The sequence below is a fragment of the Schistocerca gregaria genome, chromosome 10 (assembly GCF_023897955.1).
Source record: "Schistocerca gregaria isolate iqSchGreg1 chromosome 10, iqSchGreg1.2, whole genome shotgun sequence".
Classification (NCBI taxonomy): domain Eukaryota; kingdom Metazoa; phylum Arthropoda; class Insecta; order Orthoptera; family Acrididae; genus Schistocerca; species Schistocerca gregaria.
This window is the reverse complement of record NC_064929.1, coordinates 212,718,953-212,745,271: the sequence shown is the minus strand read 5'-3', so window position 1 is coordinate 212,745,271 and position 26,319 is coordinate 212,718,953. Positions and strand designations below refer to the sequence as shown.

Below are 26,319 nucleotides of genomic sequence, written 5' to 3'. Positions count from 1 at the left end.
TGCCACTAAACTGCCTATTGGCGGACGACGTTGAAACCACTATCAGTACATTTACTGTCCAGTAGGTGGTGTATACTGTCATCAGCACTCCGTCTTCAGGCCACAAGTCGCCCATCGGGACCATCCGACCGCCGTGTCATCCTCAGCTGAGGATGCGGATAGGAGGGGCGTGTGGTCAGCACACCGCTCTCCTGGTCATAATGATGGTTCTCTGGGACCGGAGCCGCTACTATTTGGTCGAGTAGCTCTGCAATTGGCATCACGAGGCTGAGTGCACCCCGAAAAGTGGCACCCATCCAAGTGCCGGCCACGACCGACAGCGCTTAACTTCGGTGATCTGGCGGGAACCGGTGAATCCACTGCGGCGAGGCCATTGTCCGATTACTGTCATCAGGTGTACTAAATTTTTCTGGCAGTTTATATATAGTGTGTCTAACTTATAATCAAGTGCTAGGTATTCACTTGTGCAGAGACACTCTTTCACTACACTGCTGCCACGCTTTATTTTTGCATTCCTCGACTGCTTTTGTTGACAGCTACGTCGCGGCGCCTGTGCCTGGCGTCGGCCGTCGCCTTGGTGCTGGCGGGCGTCTTCGGCAGCGTCGACGCGCGGGCGGTGTCACCGTGGAGTCTGGACCGGCAGAGCGTCGCGACGTCCTCCAGCAGTAGGGCACAGGAAGACTACTTGCTGCCCACGGACACCCGGCCCACCGCCTACGCTGTCACGCTGTCTGTGCACCTGGGCGAGGAGGAGGGCAACCAGTTCGCCTTCCAGGGTAACGTCAGGGTCAGTATGGTGCCTGTTCACAGTCAGCCTGTCTCGAAATGCTCATAATAAAAAAAAGTAAAATGAAAAAAAATATGTCCCACAAGGTTCAGTGTTGGGCCCACTCGTGTTTGTCGCCTTTAATGAGGTGCTACAGGTCAGCGTCGAGATCAGTATGCCACCTGGTTGCAGGCAGCCTGCCCTAAATTACTAAGGAAGAAGATAACAAAAAAGCAACTGCAGAGTCCCACGAGGTTTGTCCACTCTTGTTCTTCACCTTCAATAAAGTATTCCAGAGGAACATTGGGTGGGTGTGACATCAGCTTACAGGCAACCCACAGGAAAACGCTAAGAAGTTGGCAAAAAGTAAATGGAGAGTCCCACAAGGTTCAGTAGTTGGTCCACACTTGTTCCTCACCTCTGATAAGGTGTTCCAGGGCAACAGTGGGATCAGCGTGCCATCTACTTGCAGGCAGCCCAGATTATAAAAAAGGTACATGCAGAGTCCCACAAGTTGGTCCACAGTTCTTTTTCACCTTCTAAGGTATTCCAGGGCAATGACAGGATCATTGGGTCACCTAGATGCAGGCAACCTAGATTAGAAACGGTAAATACAGAGCCCCACAAGGCTCAGTGGTTGGTCCACAGTTGTTCTTCAGGTTCGAAGGTATTCCAGGGTAATGACAATCTCAGCGTGTCACCTACTTGCATTCACCCTATATTAGAAAAGGTAAATACAGAGTCCCACAAGGCTTAGTAGTTGGTCCACTCTTGTTCTTCACCTTCAATAAAGTATTCCAGAGGAACATTGGGGTGGGTGTGACATCTGCTTACAGGCAGCCGTCATTAAAACACTAAGAAATGGACAAAAAGTAAATGGATTGTCCCACAAGGTTCTGTAGCTGGTCCACACTTGTTCCTCACCTTCAACAAGGTATTCCAGGACAGTGACAGGATCAGTGTGCCATCTTCTTGCAGGCAGCCCAGATTAAGTGAATAGCTTCCATCTTATATTAGAAGGCATGTTACTGGTAGCGTCAGAAGAAGTAGAGGTTCGCCGGCTAACTACAACTACACCTACTTCCAAACCTATTGTTGCTACATCACTGACACAAAAGCTACATGGAGAGTCCCACAAGATTCAGTAGTTTGTCCTCACTTTTTCTTCAATTTCGATCTAAATCTACTTCTACACTCCATAAGCCACCCAGCAGCGTGTTTCAGAGTGTACTTCATGTAGCTCTGTTGCTTGCCCCTTTCCCATTGCAGATGCAAATTGTTCGCAGGGAGAAGGGTGGTTGGTAAACCTCCCTGTGGGCTTCAATATCTTTTTTCTCTCGATGGTCTTTCCACAAGATATACATATGACAAAGCAATATACTTTTTATTCTATAAAATTTCGTGAAAACTGCTAGCTGTACCTTGTTGGTGTGATATTTCAGCACATTCTGGCCATCTTCAGGTGATTACTGACTAGCTATTTAACATGCGTCCATATTTAAAATCTCGCCGGTATGTGTGTCGTGTTGCTAGTTGGCACTGCGCACGAGTTGCTTAAGATCATGTGCTTCTGCTGTTAAGTCTCTGCGCTGCTCTGCGCGCACTTCATAGTAAAAGCCCGCCTCTCTGATCTCGAAACGATTGTCTTCGGATTGTAAGATCTCACGACGACGCCGATTACACAGATTACGACGTTTTTCTGCAATCAGGTCCCGCGCAGAATTTAAAAAGGGTACAAATGGCTCTAAGCACTATGGGACTTAACATCTCAGGTCAGCAGTCCCCTACAACTTAGAACTACTTAAACCTAACTAACCTAAGCACGTCACAAACATCCATGCCCGAGGCAGGATACGCACCTGCGATGGTAGGGGTCGCGCGGTTCCAGACTGAAGTGCCTATAACCGCTCCGCCACACCAGCCGGCGCAGAATTTAACTTGAAACCAGTGATGAGAAATTCAGACAGTCGTATTTCCACTGATTCATTGATAATTCAGCTCCAAAAGTTTGACATAGGAGCCAGAATTCTTGCTTCATTATATTTCATCTGACAAGCTCCCTGCAAAAGATTTGCTGCCTTCACAGGGAATACTGGAAACACCTGGCTCGCGTCTTTAACAAATCGCAAAATCGCTGATCATTTGGAAGAAGGTAGAAAGTAGCTATTACTAACAGATTGGTGCGTGAACAATATACACAGATGTCTTGTGAGAGGAGGTGTAGTTGGGCTCAAAGAAGCCAGTTGGAGTAACCGAGGAGTCGTTCGACATTTGAATAGGAGCGACGCCACTATTCGACAGTGTTGGCAGGTCTGGATGAATCGTGCTCGAACCCAAAGTCGAGAAGGATGCGGTCGACCTAAGGAGACAACAGAACGTGAGGACCGAGCAATCGTCAGACAGGCATTCAGAACCCCAGATTGATCATTATCATCGATGTAACATGCAGCTGAAGCTTCAATGACCAAAAGGACCATTGACAGCTGGCTCACAGAAAGGCGACTGTGCTCGCGGTACCTCTTACACTACCATTGACCTCCGTATACCAACAAGGTAGTAGTGTCAGACACATTCGGCCTGGACTCTGATTGATTGGAGTAGAACTGTCTTGAGTCGTGAGTCGTCCTACGAGCTGAGCGTTGATGACCAGCGATGACGTGTCTCAGACGCCCCAAACAGCACTGGGATATGAAACTGACTGTCACCGCCAAACGGTTCGACAATCAGGAGTGATGAATTGGGGTACCATTTTCTTCATAGTAGGACCCCGTTAGCTGTCATCAGCGGCACTCTTACAGCACAACGTTACGTTGATGATAGTATACTCTCGGATTTGCTGCCCTTCATGGCAAGTAATACTGAACATGAGTTTTCGCAAGATAATGCCCGCCCGCACACAGTGAGAGTGTCAACTGCTTGTCTTCATGGTTGAAAAATCCTACCACTACGAGAAAAGTGCCCCCCCCCCCCCCAAGAACTATGGACCTTGCCGTTGGTGGGGAGGCTGTCGTGCCTCAGCGATACAGATGGCCGTACCGTAGGTGCAACCACAACGGAGGGGTATCTGTTGAAAGGGCAGACAAACGTGTGGTTCCTGAAGAGGGGCAGCAGCCTTTTCAGTAGTTGCAGGGGCAACAGTCTGGATGATTGACTGATATGGCCTTGTAACACTAACCAAACGGCCTTGCTGTGCTGGTACTGCAAACAGCTGAAAGCAAGGGGAAACTACAACCGTAATTTTTCCCGATGGCATGCAGGTTTACTGTGTGGTTAAATGATGATGGCATCCTCTTGGGTAAAATATTCCGGAGGTAAAACAGTCCCCCATTCGGATCTCCGGGCGGGGACTACTCAGAAGGACGTCGTTATCAGGAGAAAGAAAACTGGCGTTCTACGGATCGGAGCGTGGAATGTCAGATCCCTTAATCGAGCAGGTAGGTTAGAAAATATAAAAAGGGAAATGGATAGATTTAATTTAGAAATAGTAGGAATTCGTGAAGTTTTGTGGTAGGCGAATACCGGGTTATAAATACAAAATCATATAGGGGTAATGCAGGAGTCGGTTTAATAATGAATAAAAAATAGGAGTGCGTGTAAGCTACTACAAAAGGCATAGTGAACACCTTATTGTGACCAAGATAGACACGAAGCCCACGCCTACTACAGTAGTACAAGTTTATATGCCAATTAGTTCTGCAGATGACGAAGAAATGTATGATTAAATAAAAGAAATTATTCAGATAGTGAAGGAAGACGAAAATTTAATAGTCATGGGTGACCGGAATTCAGTAGTAGGAAAAGAGAGAGAAGGAAACGTAGTAGGTTAATGTGGATTTGGGCTAAGAGGAAACCGCCTGGTAGAATTTTGCACAGAGCACAACTTAATCGTAGCTAGCACTAGTTTCAAGAACAATAAAAGAAGGTTGTATACATGGAAGAACAATGGAGATACTAAAATGTATCAGATAGATTATATAATGGTAAGACAGAGATTTAGGAACCAGGTTTTAAATTGTAAGACAATTCCAGGGGAAGATGTGGACTCTGACCACAATCTATTGGTTATGACCTGTAGATTAAAACTGAAGAAACTGCAAAAAGATTGTACAGAGTTTCAGGGAGAGCACAAGGGAACAATTGACAGGAATGGGGGAAAGAAATACAGTAGAAGAAGAATGGGCAGCTTTGAGGGACGAAGTAGTGAAGGCAGCAGAGGATCAAGTAGGTAAAAAGATGAGGGCTAGTAGAAGTCCTTGGGTAACAGAAGAAATATTGAATGTAATTGATGAAAGGAGAAAATATAAAAATGCAGTAAGCGAAGCAGGCAAAAAGGAATACAAATGTCTCAAAAATGAGATCGGCAGAAAGTGCAAAATGTCGAAGCAGGGATGGCTAGAGGACAAATGTAAGGATGTAGAGGCTTATCTCACTAGGGGTAAACAGATACTGCCTACAGGAAAATTAAAGAGACCTTTGGAGAAAAGAGAATCACTTGCATGAATACCAAGATCTCAGATGGAAACCCAATTATAAGGAAAGAGGGGAAAGCAGAAAGATGGAAGGAGTATATAGTGGGTCTATACAAGGGCAACACACTTGAGGACAATATAATGGAAATGGAAGAGGATGTAGATGAATATGAAATGGGAGATACGATCCTGCGTGAAGAATTTGACAGAGCACTGAAAGACCTGAGTCGACAACACTCCATTAGAACTACTGACAGCCTTGGGAGAGCCAGTCCTGACAAAACTCTACCATCTGGTGAGCAAGATGTACGAGACAGGCGGAATACCCTCAGACTTCAAGAAGAATATAATAATTTCAATCCCAAAGAAAGCAGGTGTTGACAGATGTGATAATTACCGAACTATCAGTTTAATAAGTCACAGCTGCAAAATACTAACGCGAATTCTTTACAGAGGAATGGAAAAACTGGTAGATGCAGACCTCGGGGGAGGTCAGTTTGGATTCTGTAGAAATACTGGAACACGTGAGGCAATACTGACCCTACTACATATTTTAGAAGATAGGTTAAGGAAAGGCAAACATACGTTTCTAGCATTTGTAGACTTAGAGAAAGCTTTTGATTATGTTGACTGGAATACTCTCTTTCAAATTCTGAAGGTGGCAGGGATAAAATACAGAGAGCGAAAGGCTGCAGAAACTAGGTGGCAGTTATAAGAGTCGAGGGACATGAAAGGGAAACAGTGGTTGAGAAGGGAGTGAGACAGGCTTGTAGCCTCTCCCCAATGTTATTCAATCTGTATATTGAGCAAGTAGTGAAGGAAACAAAAGAAAAATTCGGAGTAGGTATTAAAATCCATGGAGATTAAATAAAAACTTTGAGGTTCGCCGATGACATTGTAATTCTGTCAGAGACAGCAAAGGACTCGGAAGAGCAGTTGAACGGAATGGATAGTGTCTCGAAAGGAGGATATAAGATGAACATCAACAAAACAAAACGACGACAATGGAATGTAGTCGAATTAAGTCGGGTGATGCTGAGGGAACTAGATTAGGAAATGAGACACTTAAAGTAGTAAATGAGTTTTGCTGTTTGGGGAGCAAAATAATTGATTGTGGTTGAAATAGAGAGGATATAAATGTAGACTGGCAATGGCAAGGAAAGCGTTTCTGAAGAAGAGAATTTTTTTTTAAATCGAGTATAGATTTAAGTGTCAGGAAGTAGTTTCTGAATGTATTTGTGTGGAGTGTAGCCATATGGAAGTGAAACATGGACGATAAATAGTTTGGACAAGAAGAGAATAGAAGCTTTCGAAATGGGGTGCTGCAGAAGAATGCTGAATATTAGATGGGTAGGTCACATAACTAATGAGGAGGTATTTAACAGATTTGGAGAGAAGGAGCTTGTGCCACAACTTGACTATAAGAAGGGATCGGTTGGTAGGACGTGTTCCGAGGCACCACAATTTAGTATTGGAGGGCAGTTTGGAGGGTAAAAATCGTAGAGGGCGACCAAGAGATGAATACACTAAACAGATACAGAAGGATGTAGGTTGCAGTAGGTACTGGGAGATGAATAAGCTTTCACAGGATAGAGTAGCATGGAGAGCTGCATCAAAGCAGTCTCAGGACTGAAGACCACAACAACAACAACGAGAAAAGTCGCCTGGCCGCTCCCAAATTGAGAACGTTTGGAGCATTACGGGCAGGGCTCTCCAACCAGCTCGGGATTTTGACGACTAATGCACCAGTTTCACAGAATTTAGCACGATATTCCCCAGGAGGACATCCAACAACCCCTTCTACATCTACATCTACATACATACTCCGCAATCCACCATAAGGTGCGTGGCGGAGGTTACCTCGTACCACAACTAGCACCTTCTCTCCCTGTTCCACTTCCAAACAGTACGAGGGAAAAATGACTGCCTATATGCCTCAATATGAGCCCTTTATCTCTCTTATGTTAACTTTGTGGGCTTTACGCGAAATATAAGTTGGCGGCAGTAAAACTGTACTGCAGTCAGCCTCAAAGGCTGGTTCTCTAAATTTCCTCAGTAGCGATTCACGAAAAGAACGCCTCCTTTTCTCCAGATACTCCCATCTGAGTTCCTGAAGCGTTTCCGTATCACTCGCGTGATGATCAAACTTACGAGTAACAAATCTAGCAGCCTGCCTCTGAATTGCTTCTATGTCCTCCCTCAATTCGTCATGATAGGGATACCAAACGCTCGACCAGTACTCAAGAATACGTCGTATTAGTGTTTTATAAACAGTCTCCTTTACCGATCAACCACATCTTCCCAAAATTTTACCAATGAACCGAAGACGACTACCCGCCTTCCCCACAACTGCCATTACATGTTTGTCCTGCTTCATATCGCTCTTCAGTGTTACTCCCAAATATTTAATCGACGTGACTGTGTCAAGCGCTACACTACTAATGGAGTATTCAAACATTACGGGATTCTTTTTCCTATTCATCTGCATTAATTTACATTTATCTATATTTAGAGTTAGCTGCCATTCTTTACACCAATCACAAATCCTGTCCAAGTCATCTTGTATCCTCCTACAGTCACTCAACGACGACACCTTGCCGTACACCACAGCATCATCAGCAAACAGCCGCATATTGCTATCCAAAAGATCATTTATGTAGATAGAAAACAACACGAACGTGCCACACTTCCCTGGGGCACTCCAGATGATACCCTCACCTCCGATGAACACTCACTATCGAGGACAACGTACTGGGTTCTATTACTTAAGAAGTCTTCGAGCCACTCACACATATTTGGGAACCAATCTCACATGCTCGTACCTTAGTTAGGAGTTTGCAGTCAATCTATGCCAAGCCAAATAACTGCTTGCATAAGGGCCAGAAGTGGACCAACGCATTACTGAATCGCTCAATTTCCGAAGCTCTTTCTCTTGAATGCATCATCGATTTTTTTTTCTAAAATAGTAACAATCTGTTTGTCTGCACATGTACATCAAACATACCTACTACCGTCCTATTCCTCCACGGTGCGTCGTTTTTCCTTGCGTTAAAGTGTACTCCAGATTGTGACACCATCTGCTCCACCTCCAGTTAATCTGGTATCTATCTGGGCTCTCCAGTGGTATGATATTGAATAACTGACTCTATCCTTCATGGTGAAAGCTGAAACGTATTAAAAACAGTACTGATTACAGATACCTATTGTGAGGCCTGCTACCAAACTTCATACACATTGCCTTCCGTCTTTCAGATCGACATCTCCGTGGAAGCAAACACGAACACCATCACTCTACACAACGACGGTTTGGAGATCACCACCCTGACTGTGAAGACCTCTGGCGACGACGTCCAGCACATCGAGAGCACGTACGAGAACTCTGGCGACGACAGGCAGTTTCTTTATATCAAGCTGGCAGACGAGGTAAGGCACTCACACAGTGTGACAAGCCAAACTACTTGTTGTATTGAGGATCGATAAGTAAAAAAATCCCTATTAATTTATTTACTAACTTTTTGCTCATTATTCGCTTTTGTATTCGTAAGTCATATATTTCACACACATATTGGGTCATTCAAAAGGCTTTGCACAAATGAAGGAGGTGAAAGAAGAAGACACAAGTGTGTGCCGTTGACCTAAGAAACAGGGAAGCTAATCGTGAGCTACATGTTGAATGGCCAGGCATCCAATTGCAGCAGCATCGCACCCCTAAATACTTGGCAGTCACTCTCGGTAGAACCGTGACATTCAAGACCACCGCAAGGACACCAAAATGAAAATCTCCACTCGAAACAGCCTAATTGCGAACTAACGGGCACACAGTGGGGCTCACATCCACATACTATTCGCTCTTCTACAATGGCACTGTGCTTTTTTACTCCCGAATATACTTCCCCAGTCTGTCATCTCGTGCCAGGCAGGTAGACATTGCTCTCAACTAGACCTGCAGGTTGATTACAGTTTGCTTAAGACTGACCCCAACCGCTGAGCTCTAGTACCTGGCTGGATTAGCGCCACCGTGGGTACTCAGAGCAGTGGCTGCCACCAAGGAGAGACTGAAAGTGGAACAGAACAGTTCTCATCCACTACACGGACATAATCTACCACAGCAACGGCTGAGCTCGCGAAAGAGCTTCCGGAGGACACTAGACAAGCTCACCGTTTCACCACAGGCTGCCACCAAGGAGAGACTGAAAGTGGAACAGAACAGTTCTCATCCACTGCACGGACATAATCCACCACAGCAACGACTGAGCTCGCGAAAGAGCTGCCGGAGGACACCAGAATAGCTCGCCGTTTCATCAGAGAAGGCAAGGCTGGAGTTATGGAAGAAGTCGTCGCCTCACCTGTGGCGATGGACGCCAGAAGCTGAAGAACTACCACCTGGACACAGTGAAAGCTGCCTGCTGTGGAAATCTTTAAACGGATTACGATCAGGTGTTGGACGATCCAAAGGCAACCTGAAGAGATGGGGCTTCGTAACAGAAGACACGTCCAGTGACTGTGGACAAGGACAAACCACAAGCCACATGCTTCAGCCCCCTTGTGCTCTACATCCTGCACGAAGAACGATCTCCTGCAAGGCACTCCAAGCGGCTTGGAGGTTGTAAAGTACTGGGCACAGTGTGTGTGTGTGTGTGTGTGTGTGTGTGTGTGTAGCTTCTGTAAATTTGTATGTTTCTTGCTCGAGAATAATAATTTAATGGTTTCCAAGAGGAAAAAATTCGATTTTTCAGTGTTGATATGAGTACTGAATCAATCAGAAAATTTAGAATTCTGTCATAATCCACTCATTAAGAGGTGTAATATTATGTTACAAGTTTGACATACAGGTAATAAGACAAGTATCGGAGATAGAAATTGTTTTTATATCTTGAGGCAGCATAACACACGACTTACGCAGACTATATAGAGCCTGTGTTTGGGATTGAGAGCACTTATGGACTTCCAACAATCTTTACTCATAATTTAAAAACTTCACGGAACTTTTTCTCGCTGACACCTCGCACAAGATATGAAAGGAACACAGTGTTCATCTCCCACTACATTCTCGCCGCTCGTGCAGTAAAACTTCAGCATCGAATATGATGTTTTAATTTGTTACTTCTTTACTACCAAGAGTATTCGTAACACGTTGTGCAAACACACACACACACACACACACATACATACACACACACACACACACACACACACACATACACCACTGAATTTACCTGCAAAATTGTAGCATTGTACGACTCATAGATCGGGAGATATAATACCACAAACATTGAGCTACGTGAAGAACTAGCCTTCGGTAAAAACGGAGCGACAAATTACTGACAGCCATTAGTGACATCCAACAAACGTTAAACATTCTTTCAAAGATTTTCTTAACTTTTTCTGGCTTACATGCTTAACGTCAAACATTTAACACATTAATTGATATGTGAAACATTCAGACGTTTAAAACTGGTATGCACATGGGAGTTCGATGTTTTACAGATTCAGGGGTTTACTGATACGTATCTATTTCGAAACTCAGTAAATACAAACAGCTAGGCTGAAATAAAAGATTCTTAGTGAGACATCCACAAGTGTCACTTGGACTATTCGTGGTGAATAATATTCGCTGCAATTGTAATTTCAAACTTCCTTTATTTGGATAAAGAAAAATACAATACCCGGGTTTCACGATATTAATCGCACCTTCAGGTTCTACTTACCTGCATACGATCACATCGTACAACTCACGTAGAAAAATTGAAAAATTTGTCCAGTACCTGTGGCTGATGCTGCATGCTAATTAGTAGTTAAGTATACTAAATAACTACACCAAACATTCTAAACATCGACTCATCTTACATTATAAATCATCGATAACGTTCTTAAGAATCGCTAAGCATATAGTACTTCATTGCATGTGTGTTTCGTCATTCATAACCTTTTAAACAGCGCTTTCGTTTGTACTAAGGATTATTTGTAGTTGTTGTACAGCCCAACATATCAGGCGGAATAAAGAAAAGTCAAATTTTATTTGCTTGTAAAATACTGCATTCTCCGTTTCTATAATTAACTGTGTTACTCTGTTACAAATTAATACAATAAACGGCATGGAGATTAGAAATCATATCTTTTCCCCAAGCTATTACGTTTTGACAAATATGGAAATTGGCGTGACCTCCAGTAACTGCACGACGTGTAGTCATGAGAATGTCTGCTATCAGAAAAGCATTATAGCTGACGGCTACAGTTATCGCAGTCCAAAAAACTTTGCAAATAAGCAGTGAGGCTCATTGAAGGGTGAAGAACAGCTGTTTTACTTATGATAACAACTTGCAGAACTAGAAACTGTAAGCAGAGGCTGTATCTTGCATCTGAGTGCAATTGTACCAGTCTTTCATCTTTGTTAGTAATCCATAGTAAGAGACAAATCACTTGTGAGGTTCCCCAATGACCAATCTTAGGTTCACTGTTGCTCCTCATATATCTAAGCAATCTTCTGTCTAATGTACAACAAAAAGAACTCGTTGTTTTTGCGAATGACACTAATATTGTAATCGGTCCAAACACACATACAGGAACAAACAAAATGGTAAACAGTGTTCTTAAAAGTATTACTGAATCCTCAATTTTAAAAATACACAACATATTCAGGTACTATACCAGTGATAGGTGTAATATAAGATGAGGAAGTAACAAAGCGGAAACTTCAAAATTCTTAGGTGCCCATACTGATGAGAATTTAAAATGGGAAAAGCACATTTTGGAATTCCTAAAACAGTTCAGTTCAGACAAATTTATGCTTAGAGTCGTTGCATATCTTGAAAAGAGCCAACTCAGTACATTACCATACTTCGCATATTTTCATTCATTAATATCATATAGATTGATGTTCTGTGGTAGATGATGTTTAAGAAAGAAAGTCTTCGTTGCTCACATACGCGCTGTAAGAATAATGTGCGGTGCTCACCCACGATCGTCTTGTAGACATCTGTTGTAGGAGTTGGGCATTATGAGTACTAATTCCCATTATATTTACTGCCTCGTGAAGTTTGTTGTAAATAATCCACTGCAGTTCAAAAGAAACAAAGATGTACATAATTACAATACTAAAAGGAAAAATGACATTCACTGCTCCAGATTAAGGTTGTTTATAGCACAACAAAGTCGTGCACAGTGTTGCAATAAAAATTCCTGATCTCTTTCCTGGTGATAAAAAAATGTCTGACAGACAGCAAAGTAAAATTTCAAAACAAACTCAAAAAGTTTCTCCTTGACAACTCCGTCTATTCCGTAGAAGAATTTCTATTGCCGTAATGTGCAAAAGGTGATGGGTAGGAATTACTAACTCATGTCTGTATATTTAAAGAAAATTAAAAGAAAAGAAAAGTAAAAGGAAACTTCTAAGTTTTCAGCACGTAGCCGTATATACAAATGAATTTGCTACGGGAAGGTAAAATAACTCATTCTACATAATTACGATTAATCGTGGAAAACGTTCCATGGAAAATTAAATTAATTACCTAACTAAGTAACTCAGAATTTGTCGTATCAACTGATCCTTTCTTTTAGTCAACTTGTTCCACAAATTTCTTGTCTGCTTAATTCTGTTTAGTGCCTCCTCATTAGTTATGTAACCTGCACATATAGTTTTCATCATTCTTCCGTAGCACCACATTTCAAAAGCCTCTGCTCTCTTCTTCTCTAAACTGTTTATCATCAATGTTTCACTTTCGTAGATGGCTACGCTCCAGACAAATAGTTTCAGAAAAGACTTGTAGACACTTAAATCTACATTCGATTTTAACAGATTTCTCTTCTTGAGAAAGAACTGTACATAAAAAAATGAAAAATGGAAAAACCCTTCTAAATGTTACACATTTAGACATTTTTACAAATTAAATTGCGATGGAATGTAAATTGAATCGTTCCACATTATTATGATTTATTGTGCAACATAATAAATGGAACGTGAAATTAAATAATTAACTGAAAATTTACGTCCTCTTCTGTCTTTTTTTGTGTCCCTTCATTTAGGTCTTTGCGCTGCCAAGTTTTTTAAATCACCAGTCCGCAAGTTCCAGTTTTCTGCAGATTAGATCTGACAACAGTCAATGGGCTACATCCAACTCTAAAGCCACGTTACCTGTCTTCCTGGATACATTTTGAGTTACTTTTCTGGACAACATTTATGATTAACAAATGACAAATGAGCATCAAGTTCTATACAGCTTACCTGCTCCCTTGCTTTCTTGTGAACTGCAACATTGGGAGCATAATTTCGTGAACACATGGGTGGACTGGAAAATTATTAGGTTGGTGAATGCGTTCGTGGCGTTTTCGTTTTGCATATTGTTATTCCGGTTACTATGGGTTTTATTCTCGATGGTCATTTTTTATTTATTGTTCACTATTGCTGTTTGAGTTTACGTATTATGGTTTCGTCATTTGGAAGTCGTGAGTGGAGCTATGGGTGCTAGAAAGATGATAAATTAGAACATTTCCGACATATTCTTCTGTTTGATTTTAACAGAGGTGTGACGGCAGCAGAAGCAGCCACAAACATTTAAGTCGTTCACGTGGACAATGCCATTGTCCATAGCACGGCGAGAAAATGGTTTTCCCGTTTTAAGTAGGATCGTTTTGACGTTGGTGACTCTCCATCTGTCCGCAGCTTGTGGTCGTGAGGTAGCGTTCTCGCTTCCCGCGCCCGGGTTCCCAGGTTCGAGTCCCAGTGGGGTCAGAGATTTTCTCTGCCTCGTGATGACTGGGTGTTGTGTGATGTCCTTAGGTTACTTAGATTTAAGTAGTTCTAAGATCTAGGGGACTGATGACCATACCTGTGCTGAGCCATTTGAACCATTTGAACTCTCCATCTTCAGGAGGTCTTCAGGGTTTGATGAAAATCGTTTAAAAGCAATAATCCAAAACGATCCACGTCAGTGTACTTGCGAACTGGCAAATGTGATGAACTGGCATCATTAAACCAGCGAGAGACACTCATATGCAGTGGGGAAAGTCCAAAAAAATGGTTCAAATGGCTCTGAGCACTATGGGATTTAACTTCGGAGGTCATCAGTCCCCTAGAACTTAGAACTACTTAAACCTACGTAAGGACATCACACACATCCATGCCCGAGGCAGGATTCGAAAATGCGACCGTAGCGGTCCCTCGGTTCCAGACTGTAGCGTCTAGAACCGCTCAGTCACCCCGTCCGGCGGGAAAGTCCAAAAATCTGACGCATGCTCTAAGCCAAAAACACAAAAATAATCTGCTTGCTCGTCGTCAGTTGCCTCGTGAACAACACCGACCATTCATATCCTGCACCATTAGTGCTGACGAGAAATGGCGCTTTTATGCTAATATAAGGAAAAGAAAGGAATGGTTGACCCCAAACTAAGCAGCGACTCCCCATACGAAGACGTGTGCACACCCACAAAAGATAACGTTATGCATCTGGTGGAGCAGCGACGGCGTGGTGTACTGCGAATTGCCTCACCAAGGTGTAATCGTCACTGCTGGCGTTTGTTGTCAACAACTGAGACGTCTCGCAGACACGGTCCAAGACCAACGACTGTGAAGGCTGCGAGAGGTGGTGCAACGCCACGATACCGCCTGCCCTCATTCCGCTAGGCTGGCAAAAAAAGCAACTACACAGGAGTGGACTGGCAAGTCAGTCCGCACACATCTTATTCAGATGATCTTGCGTCGACAGTTTTTCCACTGTCGAACAACCTTCAACGAAACTTCCTGGCAGATTAATACTGTGTGCGGGACCGAGACTCGAACTCTAGACCTTTGCCTTTCGCGGGCAAGTGCTGTACCACCTGAGCTACCCAAGCACGACTCACGCCCCGTCCTCAAACGTTTTTACTTGTGCCACGAGCTTGCTTTCCGGATGAATGTGCTACGAACAGGGCTCGACGAGTTCTTCGCCTCAGAACAATGTGATACCTGCAGTCGTGGAATGGAGAAGTTAGGCCAGCGCTGGCAGACTGTTGTAAATCGTGAATATATTATTGATGACTAGAGTCTGTGTTGTTTGTATCTGCCGTGTTTACTAAATTTACGGAAGAAGTCTATGGACTTACGCTCCAACCCAATGGCAACGCCCCAACCCCTGGGAGTGACGCGTGTTTACTTTGGCAGGTGGCAGCCGGCACCCAGCTGGTGGTGGAGATCAGCTACGAGGGGGAGCTGTGGAACGACATGTACGGCTTCTACCGCAGCTACTACGTAGAGGACGGCGTCACAAAGTGAGTACAGAGGCAACCGCAACAGTAAACAGCTCGCTAGTCTCTAGCCTTGATAACGCCGTCAGGTTGGAGAGGAGTTCCGTGCACAGACTTCTTGAAGCATATCACCCACTGATGATTAGATCCTGCACAGAGTGGGGATCCTCTCGCCTTGTGTTAGTGGACAGTACCCTGTTCTGAGGCGGATCTTGGTACTTCATCCCACCGGAGGAATGGTACGGCCAGACAATTGCCTTCAAGAAACCGCAACTTCCAGTCTGTCACTCCCAGCCACTCCCATACTCTCTTGACACATCAGAGAAACGGCAACGAGAATCTTCAGGATGTTTGCCTACATTGTAAATATGTAAAATTCTCCGACGTTTCGGCCACTGTTGCAAATGGTCTTCCTCAGGGTTTTTTGTTGACTGTTGAATATATTTCTAATACAATTGTGGAAGAGGCTATTCTCGTATTATATAGGGTGTTCAGGATGAGTTGCAGGGGTCTTAAGGGGGGGTAGGACGCCAAACGGGACGTCTTGAAGCAGGAGAGACACCACAGGAATTTTTAATTTCCACAGTCTATACTTTTAAAAATAACTTTGTTAAACTTTGTCAGAGTGACCAGTAAGGATTCAGGATTTACACTTGTAGTGGTGGAAATTCAAAAATATAATAAAATATTTTTTTTACATTTGTGTTTCACCTTTTTTCATTTACCATTGGCTGCATTTGTTGTTATAGGTAAACTTTTCTTCATAAGTAAGGGAGATTCTTCGATGAATTTTGGACAGCATACAAACCATACTCACAGGTACACAAAACTCTAGAATTTTCCAAATCTATTAAAAACTGTGGTCAAAATTGAGATAATTAACTATAAAATTTGAGTTTTTATAAACATGAAGTTTAATTTATATTAATGGGTTGTTGTTGTGGTGGTCTTCAGTCCTGGGACTGGTTTGATGCAGCTCTCCATGTTACTCTATCCTGTGCAAGCTTCTTCATCTCCCAGTACCTACTGCAACCTACATCCTTCTGAATCTGCTTAGTGTATTCATCTCTTGGTCTCCCTCTACGATTTTTACCATCCACGCTGCCCTCCAATACTAAATTGGTGATACCTTGATGCCTCAGAACATGTCCTACCAACCGATCCCTTCTTCTGGTCAAGCTCTGCCACAAACTTCTCTTCTCCCCAATGCTATTCAATACTTCCTCATTAGTTATGTGACCTACCAATCTAATTTTCAGCATTCTTCTGTAGCACCCCATTTCGAAAGCTTCTATTCTCTTCTTGTCCAAACTATTTATCGTCCATGTTTCACTTCCATACATGGCTACGCTCCATACAAATACCTTCAGAAATGACTTCCCCACACTTAAATCAATACTCGATGTTAACAAATTTCTCTTCTTCAGGAACGCTTTCCTTGCCATTGCCAGTCTACATTTTATATCCTATCTACTTCGACCATCATCAGTTATTTTTCTCCCCAAATAGCAAAACTCCTTTACTACTTTAAGTGTCTCATTTCTTAATCTAATTCCCTCAGCATCACCCGACTTAATTCGACTACATTGCATTGTCCTCGTTTTTCTTTTGTTGATGTTCATCTTATATCCTCCTTTCAAGACACTGTCCATTCCATTCAACTGCTCTTCCAAGTCCTTTGCTGTCTCTGACAGAATTACAATGTCATTGGCGAATCTCAAAGTTTTTATTTATTCTACTCCGAAATTTTCTTTTGTTTTCTTTACTGCTAGCTCAATATACAGACTGAATAGCGTCGGGGACAGGCTAAAAGCCTGTCTCACTCCCTTCCCAACCACTGTTTCCCTTTCATGTCCCTCGACTCTTATAACTTCCATCTGGTTTCTGTACAAATTGTAAATAGCCTTTCGCTCCCTGTATTTTACCCCTGCCACCTTTATAATTTGAAAGAGTGTATTCCAGTCAACATTGTCAATAGCTTTCTGTAAGTCTACAAATGCTAGAAACGTAGGTTTGCCTTTCCTTAATCTTTCTTCTAAGATAACTCGTAGGGTCAGTATCGCCTCACGTGTTCCAGGATTCCTACGGAATCCAAACTGATCTTCCTCGATGACGGCTTCTACTAGTTTTTCCATTCGTCTGTAAAGAATTCGTGTTAGTATTTTGCAGCTGTGGCTCATTAAACTGATTGTTCGGTAATTTTCACATCTATCCACACCTGCTTTCTTTGGGATTGGAATTATTATATTCTTCTTGAAGTCTAAGGGTATTTCGCTTGTTTCATACATCTTGCTTACCAGATGGTAGAGTTTTTCAGGACTAGTTCTCCCAAGGCTGTCAGTAGTTCCAATGGAATGTTATCAACTCCCGGGCCCTTGTTTCGACTCAGGTCTTGCAGTGTGCAGTATCGTATCTCCCATTTCATTTTCATCTACATCCTCTTCCATTTCCATAATATTGTCCTCAAGTGCATCGCCCTTGTATAGACCCTCTATATACTCCTTCCACCTATCTGCATTCCCCTCAGTGCTTAGAACTGGGTTTCCATCTGAGCTCTTGATATTCATACAAGTGGCTCTCTTTTCTCCTAAGGCCTTTTTAATTTTCCTGTAGGCAGTATCTATCTTACCCCTAATGAGATAAGCCTCAACATCCTTACATTTGTCCCCTAGCCATCCCTGCTTAGCCATTTTGCATTTCATGTCGATCTCATTTTTGAGACGTTTGTATTCCTTTCTGCCTGCTTCATTTACTGCAATTTTTATTTTTTCTCCTTTCATCAATTAAATTCAATATTTCTTCTGTTACCCAAGGATTTCGACTAGCCCTCGTCGTTTTACCTACTTGATCCTCTGCTGCCTTCACTACTTCATCCCTCAAAGCTACCCATTCTTCTTCTGCTCTATTTCTGTCCCCCATTCCTGTCAATTTTTCCCTTATGCTCTCCCTGAAACTCTGTACAACCTCTGGTTCTTTCAGTTTATCCAGGTCCCATCTAATTAAATTTCCACCTTTTTGCAGTTTTTTCAGTTTTAATCTACAGTTCATAACCAATAGATTGTGGTCAGAGTCCACATCTGCCCCTGGAAATGTCTTACAATTTAAAACCTAGTTCCTAAATCTCTGTCTTACCATTATATAATCTATCTGATACCTTTTAGTATCTCCAGGATTCTTCCATGTATACAACCTTCGTTCATGATTCTTAAACTAAGTGTTAGCTATGATAAGTTGTGCTCTGTGCAAAATTTTACCAGGCGGCTTTCTCTTTCATTTCTTAGCCCCAATCCATATTCACCTACTGCGTTTCCTTCTCTCCCTTTTCCTACACTCGAATTCCAGTCATCCATGACTATTAAATTTTCGTCTCCCTTCACTATCTGACTAATTTCTTTTATCTCATCATACATTTCTTCAATTTCCTCGTCATCTGCAGAGCTAGTTGGCATATAAACTTGTACTAGTGTAGGAGGTGTGGGCTTCGTATCTATCTTGGCCACAATAATGCGTTCACTATGCTGTTTGTAGTAGCTTACCCGCATTCCTATTTTCCTATTCATTATTAAACCTACTCCTGCATTACCCCTATTTGATTTTGTGTTTATAACCCTGTAGTGACCTGACCAGAAGTCTTGTTCCTCCTGCCACCGAACTTCACTAATTCCCACTATATCTAACTTTAACCTATCCATTTCCCTTTTTAAATTTTCTAACCTACCTGCCCGATTAAGGGATCTGACATTCCACGCTCCGATCCGTAGAACGCCAGTTTTCTTTCTCCTGATAACGACATCCTCCTGAGTAGTCCCCGCCCAGAGATCCGAATGGGGGACTATTTTACCTCCGGAATATTTTACCCAAGAGGATGCCATCATCATTTAACCATACAGTAAAGCTGCATGTCCTCGGGAAAAATTACGGCTATAGTTTCCCCTTGCTTTCAGCCGTTCGCAGTACCAGCACAGCAAGGCCGTTTTGGTTAATGTTGCAAGGCCAGATCAGTCAATCATCCAGACTGTTGCCCCTGCAACTACTGAAAAGGCTGCTGCCCCTCTTCAGGAACCACACGTTTGTCTGGCCTCTCAACAGATACCCCTCCGTTGTGGTTGCACCTACGGTACGGCCATCTGTATCGCTGAGGCACGCAAGGCTCTCCACCTACGGCAAGGTCCATGGTTCATATTTATAGGAAAAACAGAAATATTGACATTCAAAGGACGCTAATTCATAAGATATACTTGATTCATTGTTCTAAATTTTAAAAAAGTTCAACCTGTATGCAACTGTCTACTATAAAGAGCAAGATCTGAGATTTTTTTTCAGTTCTAACAATTGCTAAACGCTTCATTTATTGTGTATCTGTTGTTGTATTTATTGCATTATATGCACCAGTAGCATGTGTTGTCTTCCTTCCTGAAATGAGTTTCTTAAACTAACAGGTCATCTTTCTTGCTACACACATACATAAATTAATAACGTTTACGTGATTATCTGTTATTTTATTTACTTTTCTTTACCGTGATTTATTTCCTCAGTCAACTGCAAATCTCGTTGCAGGTTTCAGGAATCATTTTCGTTAATAATTGTGGGGATACAACAGCAGTGAATTTGTGATCCTTTAAACTTCTGCCAGTCGCTAGAAATCATCGTCTAGCTAACAGCTTATCCATGCGGTCTACAGCCTCTCTCATGACTAAATTCAATTTCATTAACATTGGTTTGATTGTGTTCAGCAGCTCCGAAATGCTTGATTAATCCTTTATTAGACAGTTACGAAAATCAGCAGCTCGCGGCTGCTTAAGTAACAGAACATGGATGAATTTCTTCCCTCGCTTTAGCAGTCTCTTTGCTCACACCTTCCTCTCTCTCTTTTTTTCCTGTAAAGCACTCAAGGCAAACCCTCGTTTTCGTTTCTGTGTAAAATCAGGCAGGACCTCGTAGAACATGAACACAACAACAGGGCGACGCTGTAATAGCTGAGTAAAGTCGGTCGGGACGTGTGTAGGCTGACACGAAATTAGTCAGTCGGTCTGTCGGTTGGTTGATTGGTCCGTCGGTCGGCTGACAAATTGGTGCCTGTGTAGGGCCCATTATTGGTGTTAGCTTTATTTCTTGCCATCGAGAGAAACAGACGTCTTTGATGGGCACTTGCTTTACTTCTTGCCACTGGTAGATATAGACGAAAGAGAAACGGGCGGCAACTGTGACGTAGCGCTGTTTGCTTGCTGTCTGTTTTGTTGGCTGAGTCGTTTATTCTGCCTTCGACTGCTGTGGTTTCCCGCGCGCCAGCGTGTGTGTGTGTTGCTTCACCTGAACTACCCCCCTGTAGAGCTGTTACTGCTGGTGGTAACCCAGACGCAGGAAGTCTGCACCCGTCCACGTCGGCGGGTCCCCCGGATGTTTCTAACGCCTCTAATCGTCCAGCTCAAGGTAAGTGGCTGTTTCTCTAGTATGCGCGATTCGTGAAATATTGTCTGCTTGCCGATTTCACCCTGGTGTTCCGCCACTGCTGACTTCGTGTTATACTTTGACGAATATATATTTCGTGTTTCCGATATCTGTGTGATAATCAGTCGCCCCATCTCGCCTGTATAAAGTAGTCCACGCTCGCGGCTGATTTCGTAAACTCCAGCAGCATGTAACTTGTCGGCTGCTTATTTCTTTGAGCAGAGGACAAGTTTTTATTTCATTACTGCCTCGGAAAACAGCTCTAATACCTGCTCAGAGGAGAATTTTGCACTCTCGCTCTATTACCCCGTGTAATAGCGCGGTGTTTTGTTTCTGTTCTTCGCTATTGCTTTCATTCTTTCTCGCCGTTGGTTTGTCAGTCATCTTTATCTCATAACCATTGCCTCCGAAGATGAACCTGAGATTTTGTAGCAGGGGAGAGTGGTACACGGTGAAACAAAAATTACATTTTTGATTATTTTGTAGAAATCACTTCTTACAGAATAAAATATTTTTTAGAAAGAACAATTTATTGCCAAAATTTTGGAGTGAAACAAAAATGATTTGGCAGCTAGTTAATAAATGAACTTATAATTTTTGAAATATGCTCCAAATGTTTTACTGTGTACTCTAGTCAAACAGTTACGATTTTTGCATTGAATAGATTACATCATAAAGAAAACATTAATACAGTGTTAAATATAAATACAAGCATTAATCGAAAATACGTTTTGCTCTGTGAAAATCAAATCTGCCAAAAGTGACATACAGCTTTGTAGCCATAGACATCGCACAATCATTCCAGTGCCCATATGTTATACACCTCATTGTCTTCTGCTTATGGGAACACAAAAGCTCTGAGACCACATATTCGTCACTACTACGAATCAGGACGTAAACTATGAAAATACATCAATTGGAATTTATAACAAAATATAATCGCCAATCACACAACATCCCAGTTCAAATAAAAAAAAAATATCTACTGATGAACTGCCCTCTGATTCATCAGAGAGACATATTTATCTCCTTGTTCATCACCTTCGCTTGAAGACATTTTACTTTCACGTTACTGAGTTTTCTTCGTGTTGGCTTCTTCGCATTTCTTTTCTCATTATCTTCCAATTTCACCCTTTTCCTGAAAGTTTCTTTTTTTTCAGCTGCCGCCTTCTCAGGTGTTGAAGACAATATGATGTTGTTTTTTTTGAGTGTCCATTTGTTTTTCTAGGAGGATCTTGTGGGAAATCACGAAATTTCTTCAGTGAGATATATGCTTCAACATTTTGTATATCAACTTTATAAGTGCTTGGAGGGCTCACACATTCCTCTGATCCCAGTTGTTCTGCTGGATTAGGTGATCTGAAACTAAAGACATAAGAAAATCTGATTCATCGAAGATGTTAACGTTAAATAGATAAATTCCACATTTTCTAAAAGCAGAAGTTACATTTGTTATTGTCACTGCTTTAAGAAAACCTTCACTAGTAGATTCTCCAAGTTTATAAATTGTCATAGGCCTGAATCTCTTAGCATCGATGAGTGTCCACTAGTTCACTGTGTACTGTATACAAGTGTTCCACTACGTACTAAAGGCACCGTAAACTAAAAAATTATTTAAGATTCATAACCTATATACCTACGACATCTAAAACTGGTCAGTATATAGCTAAAAGTGTATATATGATCATGGAACAGCAAACTCGTTTTAGCTGCATGGATCATGTAAAATTTTGAACTTATAAATAGGTGTTAATTATGATTTCGGACAACCGAAAAGATCCAGTAACATATGAATTAGAATGTGGTTCACCAAATGTTCGGCCAGTACAGCCAAACATGTTTCTGATAATGATCAGCTTATAGTGATATCAACATGACGAAAAATATTACTAATAACAGCTGAAATGGAATGTTGCACAGTGTACTACGCTAGTCTACCACCTTTATGTATTATTCATCGCTGACCTGTGGGACCTCTTAGTTACAGTGATCAGGGCGAGTTTCTTTTGTGTCGGGTGATGGTGGGAGCAAACATGTGGGTACCTGTCCACGCAAGTGGACTTCCTACGAGGTGAGTGAGAAAAGTAATGAGACTGTTTTTTTATCTGGCAAAGTTTTTATTGTTTCTCAAACAACAGTAACTTCCCCTTCAAAGTAGTTCCATTCGGCAGTCATACAATTCTGTAGTCGTTCTTCCAAGGCTTGGTAGCTGTACTAAAAGTTACTCTCTTGCAGAGCCTTTAACACGTCGGTCACATTCTTTTGGATGTTCTCCAGAGCCCCAAAACGACCTTCTCTTAAGACATTTTTTCAATTTTGGGAAAAGAGAAAAGTCGCAATGACTCGGATCAGGTGATTGGGGGTCTGTAGGAATGCCTTTGGAGATAAGGAATTCCGTGACGGCAGTGGTCGGGTAAGACGGTGCGTTCAGATGGTGCAGCATCCACTCGTCTGCAGTGTCCGGTATCAGCCCGTTTCCTTAGCCTTTCAAGAGCACCTTTGTGAAACACTTGGTCAACAGTTTATCTTGGAGAATCTCACTACGCACACGTTCAGCGATTTTGTCGGATTTTGAGATGGAGGTCTCCCCGACCGAGGTTCATATTCTTCCTTCGAGAAACTATTTGTGCCAGCGAAAAGCTAGTGCCCCTGACAAGGAATGTTCCCCATGGATCTGCTTTAAATTTTGAGAGGTCACACTCGTTGATTCACAAAGTTTGGCAGAAAACTGGTTGGCATGACGTTGCTCTAAATTCCGCTGTTCCGTTTTCGTGAGGCACCAAAAAATCAGTACTTCATTGATGGCGTTCTCAAAAATTGCGTGATGTCTGTTCGGTGCTAAAACGCGGACAGAGCATCAGGAAGCGATGAACATGCCGTTCTACACAAGCAGAACACAGCATTTTCACACCGCCTGCATTGTTGTCAGTTTCATTACTTTTATTACACACCTCCTATGCACCCTGTGGGCAAGTTCACCGCGAGACTTTCACTAAAGTTGTACGTCGAGGAAAGGCAGCAAACAGTTCTTTCTTGCGTCCATGGTAAATTGTATTTTAGTGTGCTGCTGACTGAGCTGTTGGTGGGAGTTCGGTAGTTCTCCTTCTCGATGTGCCCAGATGACGATCATCGATACACCGCGGCCACGGTTCTGGTCCCAATACTGCGGTCTGGAGTGCTGACGCTTCAGATGCGTCCATGAAGGTGTCTGCTGCTGTAGTCGAGAGAACTGCAGCATCCACCTGGTTATAGAATTCCCCTCTCCACCTGAAGTAGGTGGTCATTAAACAGCGCGGCACTAACTTACAGACATCGAGTGCTGTTCTTTCCTTGCTCACAGTATCTGACACTGGTACGTTCGTGAATTAAGAATTCACACCGAATCTACCCATCACATTCGTAGCCGAGTACACTACTCTCTTGTTTTTGCCACAAAGGAGGTGAAATCCTTAACGTATGAACCCTTGTGGCTCATTAGACGTCGAAGCTTCTTCCTATACAATGCTACTCTCCAAAAGTACATCCTCAGAAATTTCATCCTCAGATTAAGGCTACGTTTGATACCAGTATTCTCCAGGAATGCCTTTTTTGCCAGAGCTAGTCAGATTTTTATGTCCTCCGTGCTCCGTTCCTCATGGGTCATTTTACTGCCCAGGTAGAGCAGTGTTTCCTAAGTTGGTGTGCTTCGTGATCCCCAATTCTGATGGTCCGTGGTAGGTTGTAACGCGATGTGTGTTTAATCGTGCGATTAGCCAATTTGGAGTAAGCGTCTTTGTCAAACATGTGTGTAACATTTGTATTTGATGTCATTTTCACATCACTGTTAATTACAAGTAAAAAGTGTCCATAATCCCTCATTTTACGAAAGGATCCAGACTGCAGTGACACCTTTTAAGATCGTATTCTGAATTTAGCTCTGTGCATAAGAACATGGTAATTAGCTCATCGCACGATTAAATAAACATCGCGTTACAGACTGCTACGGACAATGTTTACGTCTGTAGATTAGATTAGATTAATACTTGTTCCATAGATCATGAATACGACACTTCGTAATGATGTGGAACGTGTCAGGTTAATAAAAGATGTCTGTACAAGGTATTACATTACACAAAATATTGCATACACTAAAGTTTAAGTTAGTTTTTTTTTTCCTTCGCCTCCATTAATTTATATCTAAAAATTCAACCAATGAGTAGAAGGAGTTGTCATCTAGAAATTCTTTTAATTTATTTTCAAATATTGGTTGACTATCTGTCAGGCTTTTTATGCTGTTTGGTAGGTGACTAAAGACTTTTGTGGCAGCATGATTTACCCCTTTCTGTGCCAAAGTCAGATTTAACCCTGCATAGTGAAGATCATCCTTTCTCCTGGTGTTATAGCTATGCACACTGCTATTACTTTTGAACTGTGTTGGATTATTAACAACAAATTTCATAAGTGAATATATATATTGTGAGGTAACTGTGAGGATCCCTAGATCCTTAAATAGATTTCTGCAGTATGACCGTGTGTGGGCTCCAGCAATTATTCTGATTACACGTTTTTGAGCAAAGAATACTTTTCTACTCAATGATGAATTACCCCAGAATATGATGCCATACGAAAGCAGTGAATGAAAGTAGGCATAGTAAGCTAATTTACTGACATTCTTATCACCAAAGTTTGCAATAACCCTAATAGCATACGTAGCTGAACTCAGATGTTTCAGCAGACCATCGATGTGTTGCTTCCTGTTTAACCTCTCATCAATGGACACACCTAAAATTTTTGAAAATTCTACCTTAGCTACAGACTTCTGTTCAAAGTCTATTTTTATTACTGGAGTTGTGCCATTTACTGTACGGAATTGTATATACTGTGTTTTATCAAAATTTAAAGAGAGTCCGTTTGCTGAGAACCACTTAATAATTTAGTGCAAAACATCATTTACAATTACATCACTTAGTTCTTGGTTTTTGGATGTTTTATTATACTTGTATCATCAGCAAAAAGAACTAACTGCATCTTCATCAATGTGGAATGGTAAGTCATTAATGTATATCAAGAACAGTAAAGGACCTAAGACCGAACCCTGTGGGATCCCATAGTTGATAGCCCCCCCCTCCAGTTTGAGGAATCAGCTATTGTTTTAACATTACATGAACCCCTTATTTCAACTTTCTGCATTCTTCCAGTTAAGTATGAATTAAACCATTTGTGCACTGCCCCCCTCAAACCATAATGATTTAGCTTATCGAAAAGAATTCCATAATTATACAATCAAAGGCTTTTGAGAGATCACAAAAAATACCAATGGGTGATGTCCGGTTATTCAGAGCTTTTAGTATTTGATCAGTGAAAGCGTGTATAGCATTTTCTGTTGAAAAGCCTTTCTGAAAACCAAACTTACATTTTGTTAGTACTTTATTTTTACAA

At 42.1% G+C, this 26,319-nt stretch overlaps 1 protein-coding gene across 1 annotated transcript in view; it reads left to right on the top strand.

Annotated features, from left to right (window-relative positions):
* Nucleotides 1-26,319, top strand: part of LOC126293584 (aminopeptidase N-like) — a 155,445-nt gene that overhangs the window by 53,658 nt on the left and 75,468 nt on the right. The window contains exons 2-4 of the mRNA XM_049986859.1: nucleotides 537-787; nucleotides 8,488-8,658; nucleotides 15,371-15,477. Of these exons, the coding sequence (XP_049842816.1) occupies nucleotides 537-787; nucleotides 8,488-8,658; nucleotides 15,371-15,477 (529 nt within the window). The remainder of the gene's footprint in view (nucleotides 1-536; nucleotides 788-8,487; nucleotides 8,659-15,370; nucleotides 15,478-26,319) is intronic.